The sequence below is a fragment of the Lontra canadensis genome, unplaced genomic scaffold (assembly GCF_010015895.1).
Source record: "Lontra canadensis isolate GAN:19392208 unplaced genomic scaffold, GSC_riverotter_1.0 scaffold69, whole genome shotgun sequence".
NCBI lineage: Eukaryota > Metazoa > Chordata > Mammalia > Carnivora > Mustelidae > Lontra > Lontra canadensis.
Genome location: NW_022631063.1, coordinates 4,283,573 through 4,304,514, shown reverse-complemented (window position 1 = coordinate 4,304,514; position 20,942 = coordinate 4,283,573). Strand labels below are relative to the sequence as shown.

Here is a 20,942-nt window from a genome sequence, read left to right as displayed (position 1 = left end):
TATAATAGAATTATATAACTGTTGAGTTGATTGTTTTAAAATCTGTGTTGAATGATATTCAGTCTTACTACTGTGTTTCAAAGATACTGCTTTGCATTGAGCATCTAGTATGTATTTTCTAACATATAACTCACTTTTACTTTCAGGTATGTGACTTTAAACATTTTAAATCAGTTGACTAATCTATTTCATCGTTCTGCTTTTCCAAACTTCGGTACCTAACCTTCTTACTTCTCATAGGGGTAAAACCAAACTGGATCAATCAAGGATGCAGCTCTGTGCTTTTAACCAGACAGAGACATATGTGACCACTTTTATACAGGTTATCTAAAATTAAAAAAAAAATCATACATATATGATATTTTTTTCAGTGTCATGCATGCTGTTCAGCTACAAAATGTTTCTGCCTGCTCCATTGCAAGAAAGTAGAAACATATACAATTGTTCTGTAGATGAATTGGCATCATAGCATGTCACGGGTGCAATTCCATCATTTTTTGTGATTCTCTTGATGACTTCCTTGATATATATCTCTCATGTCCTTAGATGATTTCAATGCATGATCTATAGATTTTTATTGGATGGATTATAAAAGTAAGATACAGCATGTAAAAGAAGCCATTGAAGCAACATTTAATTTGAAAACCTCTAGCAACTGCCTTTCCTAATCTAATCCAATCTAATGTATGTCACATTAAATTGTCAGATTTATTGCTATGAAAGTAGAAATTTAATGTTTTCATCGTAACAACAACAACAACAACAAATGGTAATTATATGTGGGAAGGATATGGTAGATATATACATACACACAATATATATACATGTATCAAATCAAATCATCACGTGGTGTACCTTAAATTTACACAATGTTATATGTCAATCTCAATAAAGTTGGAAAAAATAAACTGTCACATTTAAATTTAGTAAATTAAAACTCTGTTAAGAAACCATTTTTGTGGGAAAATATTTCAGACATAAACATAAAATCTCAGAATATAAAAGGAACATTCTAATACTAGATCTGTATTTATAGAAATTTAGACTCATACAGATAAGCACGGTTCTGAGTACACAGAGCCAAAGTACCCAGTTTCTAGGCTAAACTTTGAATATGTTTTGAAATTATTTTGAACACAGTGATAACTAGGGCTTTATTTCTTTAATCAATTCAGTAACTAACATTTGGTTTTATTTGACCATATATAAAATGCATCAATTAAAATTTATAGGCTCAGCCTATGAACGAACAAGTTATAAGTGCTTGAACTGCTTAATTTGATTCCAAAAGCAATATTATGCACTGATGAGAATGTTTCTTATTTTGGTTAAATCTCATAAGAAGGCATATAGCATAGCATCAAGAAGGTAAGAGGTTTAAATGGAACATATTATGAAGTGAACACTAAACCTTTCAATAAGACGTAAAACACTTTTAATAAAATTGGAAGCAAATTAATATGGATTGCCGTACCTAGTATTTCTAACAAGTGTAAAAGAAAATACGCCACTCAGATACATTTTGTCTTAATTTTAGTATAGCTTGCTGAATGGATGAACTCTAATGAATAACTTCCTGTAAGGAAAAAAATCCATGTTAATAAGAATCTTCCCTTTTTTCTTATAGTTTATTTCATATTTTGAATTGCTTTTGTCATTGTTGGGATGTCTGTATTGTTGTTTTCCATTGTGCAACATTGAAAGCAAAACTTTATCTTGAAAATGGTACACTTTAGGGATAATAATGTGAACATTTTCCAATTAAAAAAACAAACAAGCTAATATTGTTCTAGTTTCCTTGAAGTTAATTTTAAAGGTGCTCCTAAGTAAAAGACATATTTCTTTATTTCAGATGGGTGATGATTCAGAGGCTATATTCTCTTGTAAAAAAAACTTTATTTCACAATGGATTAAATTTCTTCCCCCTAGAATCTAAATAAAGATGCATACATACACAATAGTATGTATATATGTATAGGTAAAATGCACAATTTTTGAGAAAACAGTTTCCAAAAATATGTGTGTGTATTTAATTCCTGAATTATGATTGCTATCTACTTTTTTTACCAAACTGCTGGAGAATATGAGATGTACATTAACGAATGGTCATTCTCCTGAAAACAAAAAGCTGTGGATATTTCATTTGTGAAGAATGACTTGAAATATAACACTTTTCTTTGGCAGAAGCTGCCCACATAAAGGTTAGGAAAGATATATTTTGCCTGTGCCAATTTTTATTTTACATTGTATTTTCAATATTAGAAAGCCATGTGTTTAAAAAAAAACTGGTAATTGTTCCATTCAGTGGAATTTGTCTTTCCATGCCCTTTCTCATTTGGAGTGGTTTTAGGGGATAGCATAAATACACAAGTAGTTTATTTTTTGTTTGTTATTCTTTTTAATGAATGAGTGTGCGACTTAGAGTCTACGCTTTCACCTCATATTTTCCTGTCCTGTTTGCCTTTGTTCCAATTCTTATTTACCCACTTGTTGCAATTTTCTAGCGGACCTCAGTAGAACTGTTTAAATCTTTGTTTCTAAGTTTTTAAGATACTCTTTTTTAAATTTGAATTCAATTAGCTAACATATATTACATCATTAGCATTTGATATAATGTTCATTGATTTATTAGTTGCGAATAATACCCAGTGCTCGTCACATCACGTGCCCTCCTTAATGCCCATCACCCGGTTACCCCATCCTGCAAACTACCTCCCTATCCACAACCCTCGGTTTGTTTCCCGGAGTCAAGAGTCTTTATGGTTTGTCTCCCTCTCTAATATCTTCCCATTCCGTTTTCCCTCCCTTCCTCTATTGTCCTCTGTAAGATATTCTTTCTGATTTGACCCACTGTATCTCAGCTACTTAAATATCTATTTTCTGCAGATGGTTCTGTGTTAGTGTACAGAGCCCTTCAATACTGCTGGTTGATCACACAACAAAGCCTTATTGGTGAGTGCCACTTGACTTTTGGAGGTCCAAGAGGACACTATAGGATCTGGTGGAAAAAATCTGTAACCAGTTCAAGCTTCTTATGTGGCCAAAATCTGTTTGTTTGCTTTTATATGCAAGATCTTAACCTTTTAGGCATATAAGTTGTCATGTTATTGGATAGGAAGCGCCCTGGGAAAACTGAGAACTCTCAGTGAAATAATTTGCTTTATTTTAAATTTCCATGGTGTGCCTAAGATTTGACCTCATTATTTCTCCATCATCTAATGCTATATCCCACATTGACCCTGCGATGGAAGTGTTCAGTGGATTTCCTGCTGAACAAGCACCTGTTCTCTAAAAGCCCACACTGTTTCTCTTGCAGTCATAAAGAACACTAGGAAAGGGAAACTTCCTTCTTCTTGCCTTTTCTATGAAAAAGTGCTGGGCTTTAGTTGCCCATAATTATAATGTGAGTCAAGAGTTTACTGTAACTGTTAAGTACGCTGAAGTTTTCTCATAATTTAAATGGAAGTAAAATGAAAAGGCAAGGAAAATATTAATGACTTCCCCAGGATATCTTCAGTAGTTTTTAAGTATCATTACCATTTAAAAAGAATCTTGAAAGAGACCAAAATTTCAGAGAGATCAGAGAAGGATTGGAGGGACTTGAAGGGCTGGAATGCTAAATCATGTAAAGAAACTAAATGTCATTACTCTTAAGATGAAAAACACAAATGGTAATACTATAGGTAATCTCCAATTAAAAAGAAAAAAAAAAGCTGTAGGAAGATAATATTTACATTTCTCTAAAAGACAGAATGGACCCTAACAATTGCAAGGGAGAGGAAAATGTATTTTAGTTCCAGATCAGAAAAGAATATTTAAAGTTGAAATTATCCCCTAACAGAATGGTAAGTTGGAAAACATTGGCCTCTTACACAAAGCATGGTAGTGCTTTGTGGAATTCTTTAAAGGTCCTTTGATCCTTTATTCTGAACTTCACCATTTTACTCCTTTAATTATTCAGAGCCCTCCTTATGAATATCAATTATAAAATTAGACTGTAAAAATATAAGATGGGTGATATTGATTTGAAATGAATAAAAGAAATTCTTAAACTTAATGACATACAGTAGAGCTTAGTTTACCAGTAATGTTGCCCGTAATTTCTCTGTCCTTATATGCTCATTCCTTCCCTTTGATTTGCTTCTCCCAACTTCTTGCTGTCCTCTGTGTTTCTTTATTTTGATGCTCAGGTGAAATAATGATTCTAGGCTCTGCTCCTCAAAGAATATGTTTTGTTGTTTGTAGCAAGCAGTATTATAGTATATACTTTAAATGTAACATCTTTGGAATGTTTTCAACACCAACCATCCTCTTTGAATAAGGTGTTTTCTCCAATGCTCCTATAGGCTTGATGTTTTTTGGCTTTTAAATGCCAGATTATCAAATTATTAGACAAAAATACTTCATACTTCTTGAAATAAGAAATGACCAACTAGTATTAACTACCATCCATACTATCGTGAACTAGCCTTATGATGTAGATGCCTATTCGGGATATGTCAGTAATAAATTTGTAAGCTACCAGCTTAAGACAGTTTCTCATATGACACCTATATTTGACAGTCTGTACTCATAGTCATTGTTGTAGAAAACACACCTTCCAGGCAATCAAAAGAAGAACCATGAAGAATTTTTAAAAAGTTTAATTTGATCATATTTTTTAATGTTACACGTTCTTATTTAAATTCTAGTTAGTTAACATATAGTGTAATATTAGTTTCAGTAGTTGAATTTAGTGATTCATCACTTACATATAAAAGCCAGTGCTCATTATGGTTTACCTCCCTCTCCCTTCTTCTTCTTCCTTTTTTTTTTTAAATTTTACTGCTATGTTCATCTGTTTCATTTCTTTAATTTGGCGTATGAGTGAAATCATATGGTACTTGTCATTCTTTGACTTGTTTTGCTTAGCATAATATACTAGCTCCAACCATGTCATTGCAAATGGCAAGATTTCATTCTTTTTATGGCTGAGTAATATTCCATTTTATATATATCACATCTTTTTTATCCATTCATCAGTCAGTGGTTATTTGGGCTCTTTGCACAATTTGGTTATTATTGATAATGCTGCTATAAAGTGTGGGTCCCTTTGAATCAATATTTTTATACCCTTTGGGTAAATACCTAGTAGTGCAATATCTGGGTCATAGGGTAGTTCGATTTTTAAGTTTCTGAGGAACCTCTATACTGTTTTCCAGGTTGGCTTCACCAGTTTGCATTCCCACCTACAGAATAAGAGGGTTCCCCCTTCACCACATGCATGCCAGCATCAGCTGTTTTCTCTGTTGTTAATTTTAACCATTCTTACAGTTTGAGGTGATATCTCATTGTAGTTTTGATTTGTATTGTCCTGACGATGAGTGATGTTGAGCTTCTTTCCATGTGTCTGTTAGCCATCTAAATGTCTTCTTTGGAAAAACATCTATTCATGTCTTCTGCCCATTTCTTAACTGGATTATTTGGTTTTGGGGTGTCAAGTTTGATAAGTTCTTTATAGATTTTGGATACTACCCCTTTATCAGATGTCATTTGAAATATCTTTCCCCATTCTGTAGGTTGCCTTTTAGTTTTATTGATTGTTTCCTTTGCTGCCAGAAGCTTTTTTATCTTGATGAAGTCCCAATAGTTCATTTTTGCTTTTGTTTCCCTTGTCTCTAGAGAAGTGTCTAGTAAGAAATTGCTATGGCTAAATTCGAATAATGTTCTTCTCAATGATTTGATGGTTTCCTGTATCACATTTAGGTGTTTCTTCCATTTTGAATTTATTTTTGTGTATGGTAAAAGAAAGTGGTCCAGTTCCATTCTTCTGCATGTAACTGTCCAGTTTTCCCAACACCATTTGAAGAGACTTTTTTCTTTGGATATCATTTCCTGCTTTGTCAAAGATTAATTGACCATATAGTTGTGGATGCACTTCAGGATTTCTCTTCTGTTCCATTGATCTATGTGTCTGCTTTTGTGCCGGTACCATCCTGTCTTGATCACTTGATCACTTGATCACTATGGCTTGGTAATACATCTTGAAGTCCGGAATTGTGATGCCTCCAGCTTTGTGTTTCTTTTTCAAGATTTCTGTGGGTATTGGGGATCTTTTATGGTTCCATACAAATTTAAGGATTGTTTGCTCTGTGAAAAATGCTGGTGGTATTTTGATGGGGATTGCATTAAATGTGTAGATTGCTTAGGTTAGTGTAGACATTTTAACGTTTATTCTTCCAATTCATGAGCATGAAATGTTTTCCATTTGGTTGTGTTATCTTCAATTTCTTTCATCAGTGTTCTATAGTTTTCAGAGTACAGATCTTTTACCTCTTTGGTTAGTTTTGTTCTCAGATATCAAATGGTTTTGGTGCAGTTGTAAATGAGATCGACTCCTTAATTTCTCTTTTTGCTGCTCCATTATTGGTGTAGAGAAAAGTAACAGCTTTCTGTACATTGATTTTTTATCCTGTGACTTTACTGAATTTGTGTATCAGTTCTAGCAACTTTTTGGTAAAATCTTTTGGGTTTTCTACATAGAATAGTGAAAGTTTGACCTTTTCCTTGCCATTTTGGATGCCTGTTATATCTTTTTGTTGTCTGATTGCTAGGGAAGTCTTAACTTCCAGGACTATATTAAATAACAATAGTGAGAGTGGACATCCCTGTCTTCCTCTTGACCATAGCTTGGTTTTTCTCCATTGAGGATGATTTTTTTTTTTTTTAAGATTGTGTTTATTTGAGAGAGAGAATGAGAGAGAGAGAGAGCATGAAAGGAGAGAGGTCAGAGAGAGAAGCAGACTCCCTGCAGAGCAGGGAGCCCGATGTGGGACTCGATCCTGGGACTCCAGGATCATGACCTGAGCCAAAGGCAGTTGCTTAACCAACTGAGCTACCCAGGCACCCTCCATTGAGGATGATATTACCTTGGGTCTTTCATATATGGCCTTTATGATATTAAGGCATGTTCCCACTATCCCTACTCTGTTAAGGGTTTTTATCAAGAATGTATGCTGTACTTTGTCAAATGCTTTTTCTACCTCTATTGAGAATATTATATGGTTCTTATTGTCTCTTTTAGTAATGTGGTGTATCATGTTGATTGATTTGCAAATATTGAACCATTCTTGCAGCCCAGGAATAAATCCTACCTGGTTGTGTGAATGATTCTTTTAATGAAAATTTGTATTTGATTTGCTAGTATCTTGTTGAGAATTTTTGCATCCATGTTCATGAGGGATACTGGCCTGTAATTCTCCTTTTTAGTGGGGTCTTGTCTGGTTTTGGAATCAAAGTAATGCTGACCTCGTAGAATGAGTTTGGATGTCTTCCTTCCATTTCTACTTTTTGGAATAGTTTGAGAAGAATAGTATTAACTCCTCTTTACATGTTTGGTAGGATATCCCTGGGAAGCCATCTGACCCTGGGCTTTTTTTTGTTGTTGTTGTTAGGAGATTTTTGATTATTGATTCCATTTCTTTGCTGGTTATCAGACTGTTCAAATTTTCTATTTCTTCCTGTTTCAGTTTTCAGAGTTTATGTTTCTAGAAATGCATCCATTTCTTCCAGATTGCCCAATTTGTTGACATACAGTTTTTCATAATATTCTCTTATAATTGTATTTCTGTGATTGATTGTAATCTTTCCACCTCATTTGTGATTTTATTTATTTGGGTCCTTTCTCCTTTTTTTTTTTTTTTTTTTGATGTGTCTGGGTAGGGGTTCATCAATTTTATTAATTCTTTCAAAGAACCAGCTCCTAGTTTCATTGATCTCTTCTACTGTTTTTTGTGTTTGTTTGTTTCTATTCCATTTCTTTCTCTCTTTTTTTTAAGATTTTATTTATTTATTTGACACAGAGAGAGAGAGAGAGATCACAAGTAGGCCTAGCAGCAGGCAGAGAGAGGGGGGAAGCAGGCTTCCTGCTGAGCAGAGAGCCTGTTGTGGGGCTTGATCCCAGGACCCTGAGATCATGACCTGACCCGATGACCTGAGCCAAAGACAGAGGCCTAACCCACTGAGCCACCCAGGTGGCCTTATTTCATTTATTTCTGCTCTAATCTTTATTATTTCCCTTCTGCTGGCTTTAGGCTTCATTTGCTGTTCCTTTCCTTGTTCTTTTAGGGTAAGGTTAGGTTGTGCATATGAGACTTTTCTTCCTTCTCAAATTAGGCCTGTATTGCTATATACTTTCCTCTTAAGACTGCTTTGGTTGCACCCCAAAGATTTTGGAACATCATATTGTCATTTTCATTTGCTCCCATGTATTTTTAAATTTCTTCTTTAATTTTCTGGTTGACCCATTTGGTCTTAAGTAGGATGTTCTTTAATCTCCATGTATTTGTGGTCTTTCCAAATTTTTCCTTGTGGTTGACTTCAAGTTTCATAGCATTGTGGTCTGAAAATATGCATGGTATGATCTTGAGACCTGATTTGTGACCCAATATGTGATCTGTTCTAGAGAATATTCGATATGCACTCAAAAAGAATGTGTATTCTGCTGCTTTAGGATGAAATGTTCTGAATATATCTCTTAAGTCCACCTGTCCAGTGTGTCATTCAAAGCCTTGTTGATTTCTGCTTAGATGATCTATCCAATGCTGTGAGTAAGGTATTAAAGTCCCCTACTATTATTGTATTGCTATCAATGAGTTTCTTTGTGTTTGTTTTTGCTTTAACTATTTGGGTGCTCCCAAGTTGGGGGCATAAATATTTATACTTGTTAGATCCTCTTATTGGATAGACCTCTTTATTATGATATAGTTCCCTTCTTCAACTCTTGTTACAGTCTTTGGTTTAAAATCTAGTTTGTCTGATACATGTATAGCTACTTGGCATTCTTTTGATATTTCTTAGCATGATAAATGGTTCTCCATCCATTCATTTTCAATCTGCAGCTGTCTTTAGGTCTAAAATGAGCCTCTTGTGGGCAGCATATAGATGGGTCTTGTTTTCTTTTCTTTCTTTCTTTTTTTTTAATCCATTCTGATACCCTATGACTTTTGATTCAAGCATTTAGTCCATTTACATTCAGAGTGATTATAGGTATAGGTGAATTTAGTACCATTGTATTACCTGTTAAGTTGTTGTTTCTTGAGATTTTTCTCTGTTCCTTTCTAGTCTTTGTCAATTTTGGTCTTTCTTTCCCACTCAAAGGGTCCCCTTTAATACTTCTTGTAGGGCTGGTTTAGTGATAACAAACTCCTTTAGTTTTTGTTTGCTTGTGAAACTTTTATCTCTGCTTCTATTCTGAATGATAACCTTGCTCAATAGAGTATTCCTGGCTACATATTTTTCCCATTCAGCACACTGAATCTATCATGCTACCTCTGCTGGCCTGTCAAGTTTATGTGGTTAGGTCTGCTGCTAACTTTATTTGTCTTCCCTTGTAAGTTAGGGATTTCATTTCCATTGCTGCTTTTAGAATTTTTTCCTTATTTCTGTATTTTGTAAATTTTACTGTAGTATGTCATGGTTTTGGCCTGTTTTTGTTGATTTTGATGGGAATTCTTGTGCTTCCCACATTTGCTGTCTCTTTCCTTTCCCAGATTAGGGGAGTTTTCAGCTATAATTTGGTCAAATAAACCTTCTCCCTTTTCCCCATCTTCTCCTTCTGGGACTCCTATGATGTGATACTTTCTGGAATCACTGAGTTCTGTAAGTCTACATTCATAATCCAGTATTTCTCGTTCCCTCTTATTTTCAGCTATGTTACTTTCAGTAATTTTATTTTCTGTATCATTTACTTGTTCCTCTGGTTCTTCCATCCTTGTCCTCATTACTTCCAGTTGGTTTGCATCTCAGTTGTAGCCTTTTTTTTTTTTTTTCCCCCAGCCTGGCTAGTTTTTAGGTCTTTTATCTCAGCACTAAGGGACTCCCTGATGTCTTCTATGCTTTTCTGAAGCTCAGATAGTATCATTATGATTGTTGTTTTAAAATATATGTCAGGCATATTATTTATATCTGTTTTGGTTAGGTCCCTGGCTATGAGCTTTTCTTCTTATTTCTTTTGGGATGAATTCCTTTATCTTGGCATTTGTCTAGTTTTTGTCTTCTGTGTATTAGTGTGTCCTGCTCCTGAGAGTAATGGCTTTATGAAAAAGAGATCATATACTGTCCAGGGCCTGGCACTTTAGAAGGTATTTCTGTTGTATGCTGTGTGCACTCTCCACTGTTCTAGCTGTCTTTGCCTCGGGTCAGTCTTATGCAGAGTTACTTCCTGCTTTGAGTGGGGAGTGTTTGGATCTTGTCCAGTGTGTGGTGAGTTTTAAATTGGTGTGCTTTGGTCTGCTTGTTAAAATAGGCCAGATCCAGGGCACCCAGGTGGCTCAGTGGGTTAAGCCTCTGTCTTTGGCTCAGGTCATGATCTCAAGGTCCTGGGATCGAGCCCCTCATCTGGCTCTCTGCTCTGCAGAGAGCCTGCTCCCCACCCCCAACCTGCCACTGGGCCTACTTGTGATCTCTAATAAATAAAAACTTTAAAAAGAAAAAAAAAAAAGGATTAAAAAAGAGGCCAGATCCTCTTTCCACTAGACCCAAAGCTTTGCAGCACTCTATGGTCAATAGACTTGGTGCATGCAGGGGTTTGTGCTGGTCTTCTGGAAGAGGGACCTGCTGCTCTGGTTCTCAGACACACTTAACCCGAGTAAAGAAGCACCTGCAGAATGGAGGGAAGCAGAGGTTGATGTAAGTGGTTCGGGCCTCCACTGTTGGTGCTGTTATGCTCACTGAAGTCAGTGCATACTGATGGGCAGGGGTGAAAAATGGTACCAACCCTCTCCCTCATCATGCAGAGGGGAGTTCATGCCCACCGCTGTCTATGAAGCCCTCACAGAAGAGTGAACAATCTCCCCTCATGTGTCCTAGACTTCCCTCAGTTCCCTGTGCTTCACCCTGTCTGTATCCATGCTGCCTTTCCTCCCAGCAATGCAGTGCATCTGTGTTTTATGTTGGCTGAGTTTCAAAACTCCAAACTTTAGGGACCTGCACTGGTCTGCACAGATCTGCACAGGTCCTCTGGCGAAGGGTCTTGCCGTACTGAGGCTGGTGCCAGTTTGTCTCAGAGGGGCAGTTGCAGTAACACACAGGAGACTGGAGTTTAGAGTAAAGCAAAGCAAAAAGCCAGCCTCCAGGTTAGCTACCCTCAGCAGGTGTCTCTGCCCCTATGCTAAGGAATGGGAGCACAGTGACACCCACCTGCTCTTTTTTCCCCTAAGAGGTAATGCCACCTTTCCCAGATACACCCTAAGCAGGGCAAACTGTCTCTTCTAGTGCATCCCAGGGGATCCTCACATCACACCTTGTGCTCCCAGGCTCCTTTCCTCCTTCACCACAGGAGCACTGCTGTGCCCACCAGACTCCACACTGACCACAGTGCAGACTTCTAAAACTCTAGTTTTTGAGCTTCACTGGCCAAAAAAACTTACAATAAACAACCCTTCTTGTTTTCCCAGTCACTGATTTTGGGGAAGCATTTTTCTTGTATGGTCCCCTTTGTGCTGCTCTCTCTGTCTCTCTCCCTCTGTCTTTTTTTCTGTCCACTTTCTGTGATCATGACTCCCTCCCCCTTCTCTTCCCCAAATCACATCTCCACACCACCCACCTTCCATGTTGTGGTCTCCTCTTAGTTGTGCAGTTTGTTCTTTCAGTCCTCATAGCAATTTCCTGGGTGTTCAGAATGATTTGATACTTATCTAGCTGTGTTCAAGGGACAAGGCAAACATTAAGGTCCTACTACTACCATCTTAATCTGATGTTTTCAGTCATTGAAAGGGGCTTCTTAGATAGCTGTTGTTTATAAGCAAGATTAGAATGTTCCAAATTACTTCTGTGTTTTATGGATGCACAGTGAAGAATATGGAAAGATAAATATGTGTGTGTGAGTGTGTGTGTGTGCACACACACACACATACACACTGTGTATATACTAGGTGCTTCAAGTTGATAGAATCAGGGAGTGAGTGGAAAGGACATTTTTTTACCATATATTATTTATACATTTAAATTTTTTAAATTAAGTATATAGAGTTTACCTAAAGCAAAGAAAGACAAAATTTTAAAAAGTACCTACAGGCAATACCACATTATTCAATAAAAAAGTAGGAATGCTGTGTATAGCATATTCCTGTTCTTAATGCTAATGAGTTTACATCTATTATATTGTGTTTATAGCCTGTTTATGTAGGCTGTCAAAGGTAAAAAAAACTTGTCTTTGCTGCCATGCAAAAAAGTAAGAGACAAAAGGTATATTTCACTTTTTATTAAAAATAAAATCCATGCAAAAATTATAAAATAGCATATTTGTAATATTGAAAGGGAATTTTTTTATACTAAAGTATTTATTTTACTGGTTTTAGCATACTATAATAATTCTTCAATTTCCAAAACTACAAGAAAGGAAACTAAATGACAAATGACTGAGTTTATAGATATGAAAATAATAATATAATTATGTAAAATGATTCTAATGATTGACATGATCTTCTCTTGTACTAAACTAGAAAATAAGAAAATGCAATAGTTAAATATAGCAACACCTGCTATGAGAATAAAATGCATTACCCTTTAAGAGAAAGTTTTTATTATAGATGTTAGCCTTTCTACTTAAAGGCATCCTTTTGGATCTTGTTAAAAAAACTTCCACTTTAGTAAATACTAAATTTAAAGGCTGACAAGATTATAATTAAACTGTCTACATCACTATGGCACGCACATAAATGCATAAATGTTTAATATATACAGTACAAAAATAACTAGTTTGTGACTACTTCATTCATTCCCAGGAAAACATGGAATTCCTAAAAAATTTTAAACTTGAATTTCTAAAAGGCCATAGCAATTTGGTGTATGATACAAACTACCATTCATATAAAATATTTTGGTAATGTCTGTTCTGATGAGGAATAATCTTGAATAAGTGTTATTTATGATATAAAATTTGAGCCAAACTTTGAATTTAATTGACAAAAAATTGCCATAAAAGCTATGAAAATAAAAGGTTTCAGAATGACAAAAGACACTTTGTAAAATCATCTTAATTTTATTTGCTTGTGAATTAACTTAGCGTATCTCTGTTAATGATCAGTGAGAAAATCAAATACTGAAGTTGAAGACGTTTTCATTAATTTGGCCCAAGTTGGCATTTTGCAGATTAGAATAATTTTATTTAAAAATTGTGGCCACCTTAGAAAACCATGAGGACTATTTGCTAGTTGTCAGTATTTTGGCTAGGAGCAGGAAAGTGCTTTGCGTTCTTTCTGTCAGCTGTTTCTCCCACTGCTTTGCCTCAAAACCCAGGGCAATAATCCATTTTTCACATTTGAAGGACTTGGTGTCATCACCACAGAATCATAGTACCTTTTCTTTCAATTCCCTGGTGATAGTCCACATTCAGCTGAGAAGCCAAGAATTGAGGGCATCAAATAATTCTAGTTTTTTAGATATCATACTCAAAATTAGTTTTTGTAGTAATTGGCACAGTAGACTGCATTAGTAATTATACATTTCCCCATTGTTTCTTGGAGTAATGTATATTTTAAAACCTTAAATATATTCAGACTTATAATTAATTTCTATTTCCTTTATTTTTCTTTTTTCTTTTTTAGATAAGGAAGTTTTATTGTACTGCAAGGTCAAAATTACAGTATTTAACCTAAAGCGATGTAGTCTTTTTTTAAAAATTTAATTTATTTATTTTAAAGTCATTTTAGATGAATTCAATCAATATAAGTCTGCTTTTTAAATGAAATTTCATAATGATACTGTTTGTAACTGATACTATTATAAAACTCTTTGACCTGGTAGGAGTAATGCCCTGACAGCAATAGATTATAAGTATTAAAGTATTCATAATTCTTTACTGTCTTTATAAAGAACTTTACTTACATCGTTCCTTATGTACAATAATGTATTGATGTCTTTTTTACTAATGTTGAATAATGTGTGATAATAAGAGCACTGAGAATATACTCATAACGAATAATTTTAAGCTTCCCAGTAAATCTCTAAAAATTAATTTCAGATTAGGCCAGCGATATTAATGCAAATTAATAGATTAAGTTATCAGTTTAATGGAAATGAGTATTTCCTTACTTTTAACACTTGTATTTGTGGGACTATTCTAAAAAAATAGTAAAGCTGTAATCTTAATAAGGGAAGCATGTGCTGTAATAACTACTAGTTTCAATATTCACATGTCGTTTAGCAAATGAGAATGAAAATGAACTCTTCCATTGATGTGCTGCTCTACCCTTTATAAAGCAATATTAGGAAAAATTGACAGAGTTTTGCTACAATTGCTGTATGTATTTTTTCTAAAAATTTCTGTGTATGTGTATGTTTGTAAACATCATGTTTGATCATAAATTTCTGGGCGGGAAAAACTTGTGTTATGATCAATTATGTGATCATAATGACAATGAATTCATTTCTGTCATGTGTGAGTCTGCCATGTTTAATTTCATTGACTATTTGTTTCAGAGTTTGCATGTAGTGCTCACTTTGGTAGCCATTGTTTTTTGACAGTATAGATAATACTTTATGATCTTTTCAACTGTATCCTGAAATTTTATACTAAAATGGGTGGTGTTGGATGAAATAATTACTTTTGTCTTTGGCATTCTGATTCCAATATAATATTTGACTTTCTTTGGTCTTGATCAAAAGCCTTCTATCTATATCATCCTGGTACATATTCTTAAATCCAAGAGTTAATAGAAAAAATATGTTTGGATTTCATTTTACACTAATCTCTTTCTTTTTTTTTAAATTTTAAATATCAACAAGCTTTTCTGTCAACTGTCAGATATGATCTTTCAGTTATCAGGCATTGGCATTGGCACTTGTATTATTTCTACTAGGGTCTTGGTTGTCTGAATATAATAATTATTGGTGTACACAAATTTATATTAAACATAAAAGAATAAAAATGTGGCCAATACTTTGCAAATATATTATAGTTTACAAAAATTTCCTTGTGCTAATTCTGTCCAAATACTTGTCAGCATACTAAATATAATAAAATTTATTTTTCACAGGATGTGTAGATAGAAAGATCAAGCATAGATGTATTATAAGGTTACCTGACCTCAATATGTGTTTATACGTTTTTATGGCCATCATACTGTTAATCTTTTTTCACAACACTTTGCATGACTTTGATTATTAAATATGGCTTGAATATAAGATTTGAATGACCCCTAAATGAACTGTCTGGTGGGGTGGTGAATTTCTTTTTAGAGGCTGAACCGGTCGAGTTCCTCTGAGTGCAGCACAGTTGATAACCCTCTGCCAGGAGAAGGAGAAGAAGCGGAGGCTGAACCTGTAAATTCAGATGAGCCAGAGGCCTGTTTTACTGATGGTAAGAAACAAATCAAGACATTGGTTAGCCATCCATTTATTGGTATTTGGGGTTTTATCTTATATCCATGTCTATAGCTCAGACATCTATTTCTATGTTATTTGACTCTTAAATAATTATCTTTACCCCTGACCTCACACTTGAATTCCAGATATGCTTATAATTCCCCATTGGTCATCTCCATTGGTGGCCTTTAAATATGTCAAGTATAGTAAGTTTAAAAAAAAATTTAATGAGTTCTCCCCTATAAAATCCACAGCTTCTTCTGATCTTTGTCTCATTTAGTAACATCCTGATCTATCCTGTCTCTCAAGCTAAAGACTTGGGGTCAGCCCTGACCTCTTCTTTTCTAGCCCCACACTAGATTACAGAAACTGTAAGTTGATCAGAAACTCTGGGGCAGGGCCAGCACCCTCCCAGGGATTCTGATGCACACTAGAAGCTGAGAACCGTTGGTCTATAGGATAAAACCCCAAGTCCTTAACATAGCATGTAAAAGCCTTTGCACTTAAGTCTATTCTTTTCTAACAGTACCTCCTTTGATTCCTTTTCACTTCCTGACTTACTGAACTTACTACTTCTGGAATGTTTCAGGGACTTTAGTCGAAGTAGTAACTTTGAACTTGACCTATGGAAGTGTACAGTGTTTTCTAATTGAATATGGTATCACTCAAGTAAAAACACAAACCTATACTAGAGTTGCAATGTAATATGATAACATAGACCACAAGTTTTGAAACCTGATAAACGTGAGTTCTAATTGGTCTACTGCTAACTCTGTGAGACCCTGAGCGCACTTTAAAATCTTATATCTTAGATGCCTGATCTGTAAAACAGGTATAACAACCGCATCAGAATCATAAGGATATGCAGGAGATTGAATGAGATAACACAAATTAATCACCACAGTTCTTAACATTCTTCTTTTCCTTTTTTTTTACTTTAAAAAATATTTTGTTAACAATTCTATGGAGAAGCTATGATAGAATAGTGTTGATGCTAATGACTTACTATGTGTTACTCTCAGCATCAGTATTTTTTGTAGAAATCATTACCTTGCATTCATCCTCTATAATTTTTCTCAACCAGCCTCCTCTAGCACTCATGAGGTAAACAAAATGCCTGTCAAATAAAGATATCTCCAAATTACAATGGGCGCATGAATTTTCTTTGGATACAAAGCTAAATTCCATTTTATGTGAGAAACAAACAAATATGATACTCAATTGATAGAAATTTTGTGAAATTTGTGAAAATTGTGAAAAAATTATGAAAGTTTGCTGAAATTAATACCACGAGCAAAACACATAGTTTCCTTTAGAAGTGTTCATATTAAAAGCATTTAAGAATTTCATCAAGTGCTGCCTATTTCTCACTAAATTGATTAGCACCATTAAATTTGTGTGGATGCTACCAAGATCTCCTCTACCCATTTTATGAATGACTCTGACTTAAAATTCTAAGATAACTAGAAAGAAGTTGGGTTTATCAAGCAGATTATGGTCTCAAATTAGAAAAGGGCTTTATAAAAACTTAAACCTCCTGCAGAAAGAATTAATGCTAAGGTATTGTAATCTGCAGGTGCTATCTTATGAGATTAAACTACATAAAAAGTTTATTTTAATCCTACAAAGTACTAATGATAATATTTATGTGATTCCTTTGAGGTTATGCATAATTTCTAAATTGAGCCTAGTGTATAGGAGATAGGATAGAAACATATTTTCAGATGTATTTGGCCTTGACTGCTGAAAATTTACTGAGAGCCAAAGTTTAAGTAACACAAGGCAAATACATTCTGGAGAGCTAGTGTACACCAATGTGACTATACTTAACAATCCTGTATTGTACACTTAAGGTCTCTAAGAGGGTAGATCTCAAATATTCTCACCACACACACAGGGAAGAAATTGGTAACTGTGTGAGAAGATGGGCTATGTTAATTAGCTTGATTGTGGTGAGTATTTTACAATGGATACATAATATCAAATTATCAATTTGTATACCTAAAATATTTACAGTTTTTAATTCTCAGTTATACCTCAGTAAAGCAGAGGATGTGGAGGACAAAAGGGCAAAATAAACCTACAAAGATAGAAGTGAAGCCAGTAGCTACTTCTAGAGGGTACAGATTGGGAAAGGACATGGGGGTGCTTTCCAGGTGCTTAAAATGTTATATCATGACCTACCTATTAGATGAATGTATCAATTTATATATTTATAATTAGTATACTATACTAAATATATGTTCTACCTTAATAAGAACTTAGATAAATGAATACATAATTTGGAGAAAAAAAGACAAGAACATTTATGAGGAAACATACATCTGTGAGCAGCTGTGCTCCACTGGAAACTCTATACTCAGGGGACCTGCTGGGCTAAGAGGCTCACCCTAATAAATCAAACAGGACAGCCAATTTGCTGAGCCTCTCACCCTTTATCCACTTAATCATTCTTTCATCCAATCAGCAAATAATCATTAAACACCTTCTGTATTTCAAGCCCAGGCTAGAGCACCGGAGAGAGAGCAATGAATAAAATACTGTCCCTTGCCCAAATACATACATAAATATTTAGTAGGTCAGATAAGTGATACATGCTATGGAGAAGTGAAAAGAAAAGGGGAATATAGTAGTTAAAGTGTAGGATGCTCCTATCATGTAAGTAGAGTGGTCAAGAAGGCCTCTCTAAAAAGGTAGCATTTATCAAAGATCTTTAAAAAAATTGAAGTGGACCATGCAAATGTAGGAAGGGAGAGTATTTTAGGCAAAGTAATGAAGGCACATACCACTAGGTGGAGATATGCACGATATTTGAGGAAAGTTAAGGGGTGAGTATAGAGATTGAGAGATGGTAAGAGTGGTAGAAGTTGAGGTCAGAACATAGGAGCTTTTAAGGACATTATAAAGACCTAATTTAAAAGTCTCAATATGCCATCTTAAGAGTAAATGGGTAGATAGCAAGGACAGATGCTGGGAGATTTCCTGGGTGTTCCTGAGGTACTCCACATGAAAATAAGAAGTTTTGAGTAGATTTTGAAGTTAGAGCTAAAGGAATTTTGCTGATGGATTGGATGTCAGGTCCAATGTGAAAATGGGAAAGAAGAGTCAACGATGACTCCCAAGTTTGGGGCCTGAGAAACTGGGAGAGGTCTTCCACAGAAAGACTTCAAAACGCTTGGGCTTGTTAGGATGGGAAATTGAGAACTCATTCACTTACATTGGAAATGACTCTCACCAGTTTGTGATAGGTCTGCAAGAGCTGAGCTAGAACCAATGGGAGTTTAGAGCAGCGTTTGGCCTCCAGAGACTTTTGTTACCTGGAAGACAGCAGAAAAATCACAGGAAGTATGAGAGTTACATCAGAAGATTGGGTTTTCACTGAAGATGAACGCCAAAATGATATTGCTCATTGTCTCACATCCATTAATCCTTTTCAATTTCATAACTGTCACTACTAATTTTCATCATATTTCTCTTCATCTTTTTCTCCTACCTCTTATGCCAGGCTTTCCTTAGTTCTGTTGCATTAATTTTATAATTAAAGAAGCCAGGGTCCGTCTCTAGACCTACTACTGTCCTTTCCTAGACTTACTTCTGCATGTCGTGGCAACCTGACATGACAGAACTCTGATTCTGCTTGGTTTTACATTATATTCCTTTTGGATTATACAGTTAGCAAATTACAAAATCAGGATTAAGATATGAGTAGGAAACCCTCTTTCTCATAAAATAATATATTTTCTGTTAATTTGGTAGAAGGAACCAACTCAACTTCCCCCCTCAAATGTTCTGAATTCAGCTTCCTATAAAGTAACTAATAAGTGATTCTAACTTTAAGAACACAATAACTCAACTTGTGCCTACTTTTGTCTTTTTTAAAAGAAAATGTGGACAAAACACTTGTTTTAGAGGATTTAGAGATTTTTAAGAAGTTATAAAAGACTAATTTTTCCTAATCATTTTTACATTAGTTATGTTGATTATGCTATTATACTTTTATTAATAGATAGTTTGTCTTGGAGGAGGTTGGTGTTGGTTAGTTTTTTTGCGGGGTGGGGGTGGGGAGCACTGGTTTAACATGATGAAACCCAGTATAGACTTTATGAAATGCATCACGAGAACAAATTAATGAAACTACCCAAAAGAAATAGCCTTTACCCATGGGGACCCATTAAAATGTTTGAGAGGTTCTCTGTTATGTTTGCATTTAATTAATAGTCCTTTTAAAAAAGAAGATGTGATAACATTGCTAACCAGCTGGGTTGGAAATCTCTTTGGATATGCCTTTGCATAAAAACCAGAAAGGCATTCGAACACTCCTGCCTCAGAATAAGAGTGAGAAACTCTCTGAGGTGTGATAAATCCTGAGGGCAATACTTACCAACTTTCATCTCAGATAAAAATTTTACTTTTCTAATTAGAATGTGTGGTCCCTTTTCTTACCTCAATCCTATGAATAATATTTCTCTTCAGTTTTAAGACCGACACAAATCTTAGATAGTAAAATTCTAAAGGGAAACTTTCTCCTCTGGTAATTTTACTTGAGGCAGATAGATTCTGTTCTGTGCAAGGTATTTGTTTTTATACTGAGGTAAATTCTAAAGTCGCAAGCATTAAGTTAATGTAAAAAACTAAGCCCTTCTTAAATTTTTTCACTCCTGTTGTTTTCTTTCACCCAGGAAGAGATGATCTGGGAGCCATTTTGATTCTACCTTTTTACTATTTTCCCACATCATTTTATAAAATATCCTAACTTTATTAAATACATTTGAGATGTAAACTAATTGTTTTAAATACACTGAAGGTAAATTCATTCAGATCTCAAGTCATGTTAACTATAATTTAACGTGGGTTAAATGAAAGCGTATGTACATTTTTTATGCACTCTGGGTTTTTTTTCCCCCCCATTCAATCTTTCCTCTAAATTCTCGAATTTGCAGAAAGTTCAGAGATCTGAACTTTCAGATCATTACTAATACTTGGATTATTTTAGAACTCTTTTGGGAGGGGGGATTATGTTTTTTGAATCAACTATACATGACCCATTAAACTATATATGTAAAGGACTATAGTAAGTATAGTGAACAGAAAGGAAGGGCATAACTGATGCAGTTTTAGTCTTCAGGGAGCTTAAAAACTTCCAGAGAGAAAGGACAGGAATATATAAAAGACACAGTAGCAAAAACACCAGAGACTTTGGTGGGGTTAGGGGTGGGGTGGGGAACACAGCTTGCTACATTCCTATAGTGCCAGAAATTAAAGTGCCAGATGAACCGCATATTACCTGGATCAATGAACTAATTTCATGTTGGAATCATGAAAGAAACCATAATAAGACACTGCCTAAACAGTATAGTTCAAAAGAATTCTGGTTCTGTTTCAGGGCATACACTTTTTGATTCTCTGAAGTTATTACTTGATAGGCTCAATATTTTTTAATTAAACATATTGTTTTATGAAACAGGAAATTATTTTTCAAAATGCCTGTCTTGTAAACCTCTGAAACAAATGTCTAAAAAATGCTCTCCCTGCCTTTTTATCTTCCCTCTAATTTGAAGGAAAAACTTTCTTTTCAGTGATTTTTTTTTTATATGAAA

General features: G+C 34.9%; 1 protein-coding gene and 1 long non-coding RNA gene across 3 annotated transcripts in view; one reads left to right on the top strand and one right to left on the bottom strand.

The window, feature by feature from the left end:
- The window catches only part of LOC116880910, a 140,998-nt gene that overhangs the window by 30,638 nt on the left and 89,418 nt on the right, over positions 1–20,942 (bottom strand). Inside the window, exon 2 of one of the 2 annotated variants that reach the window (XR_004385298.1) lies at positions 18,563–18,662. The exons of the other annotated variant lie outside the window; for it this stretch is intronic. This is a non-coding gene — a long non-coding RNA (uncharacterized LOC116880910). The remainder of the gene's footprint in view (positions 1–18,562; positions 18,663–20,942) is intronic. 2 annotated transcript variants of the gene reach the window in all.
- Positions 1–20,942, top strand: part of SCN9A (sodium voltage-gated channel alpha subunit 9) — a 166,526-nt gene that overhangs the window by 112,272 nt on the left and 33,312 nt on the right. Inside the window, exon 18 of the mRNA XM_032880361.1 lies at positions 15,220–15,340. Coding sequence (XP_032736252.1) covers positions 15,220–15,340 — 121 coding nt within the window. The remainder of the gene's footprint in view (positions 1–15,219; positions 15,341–20,942) is intronic.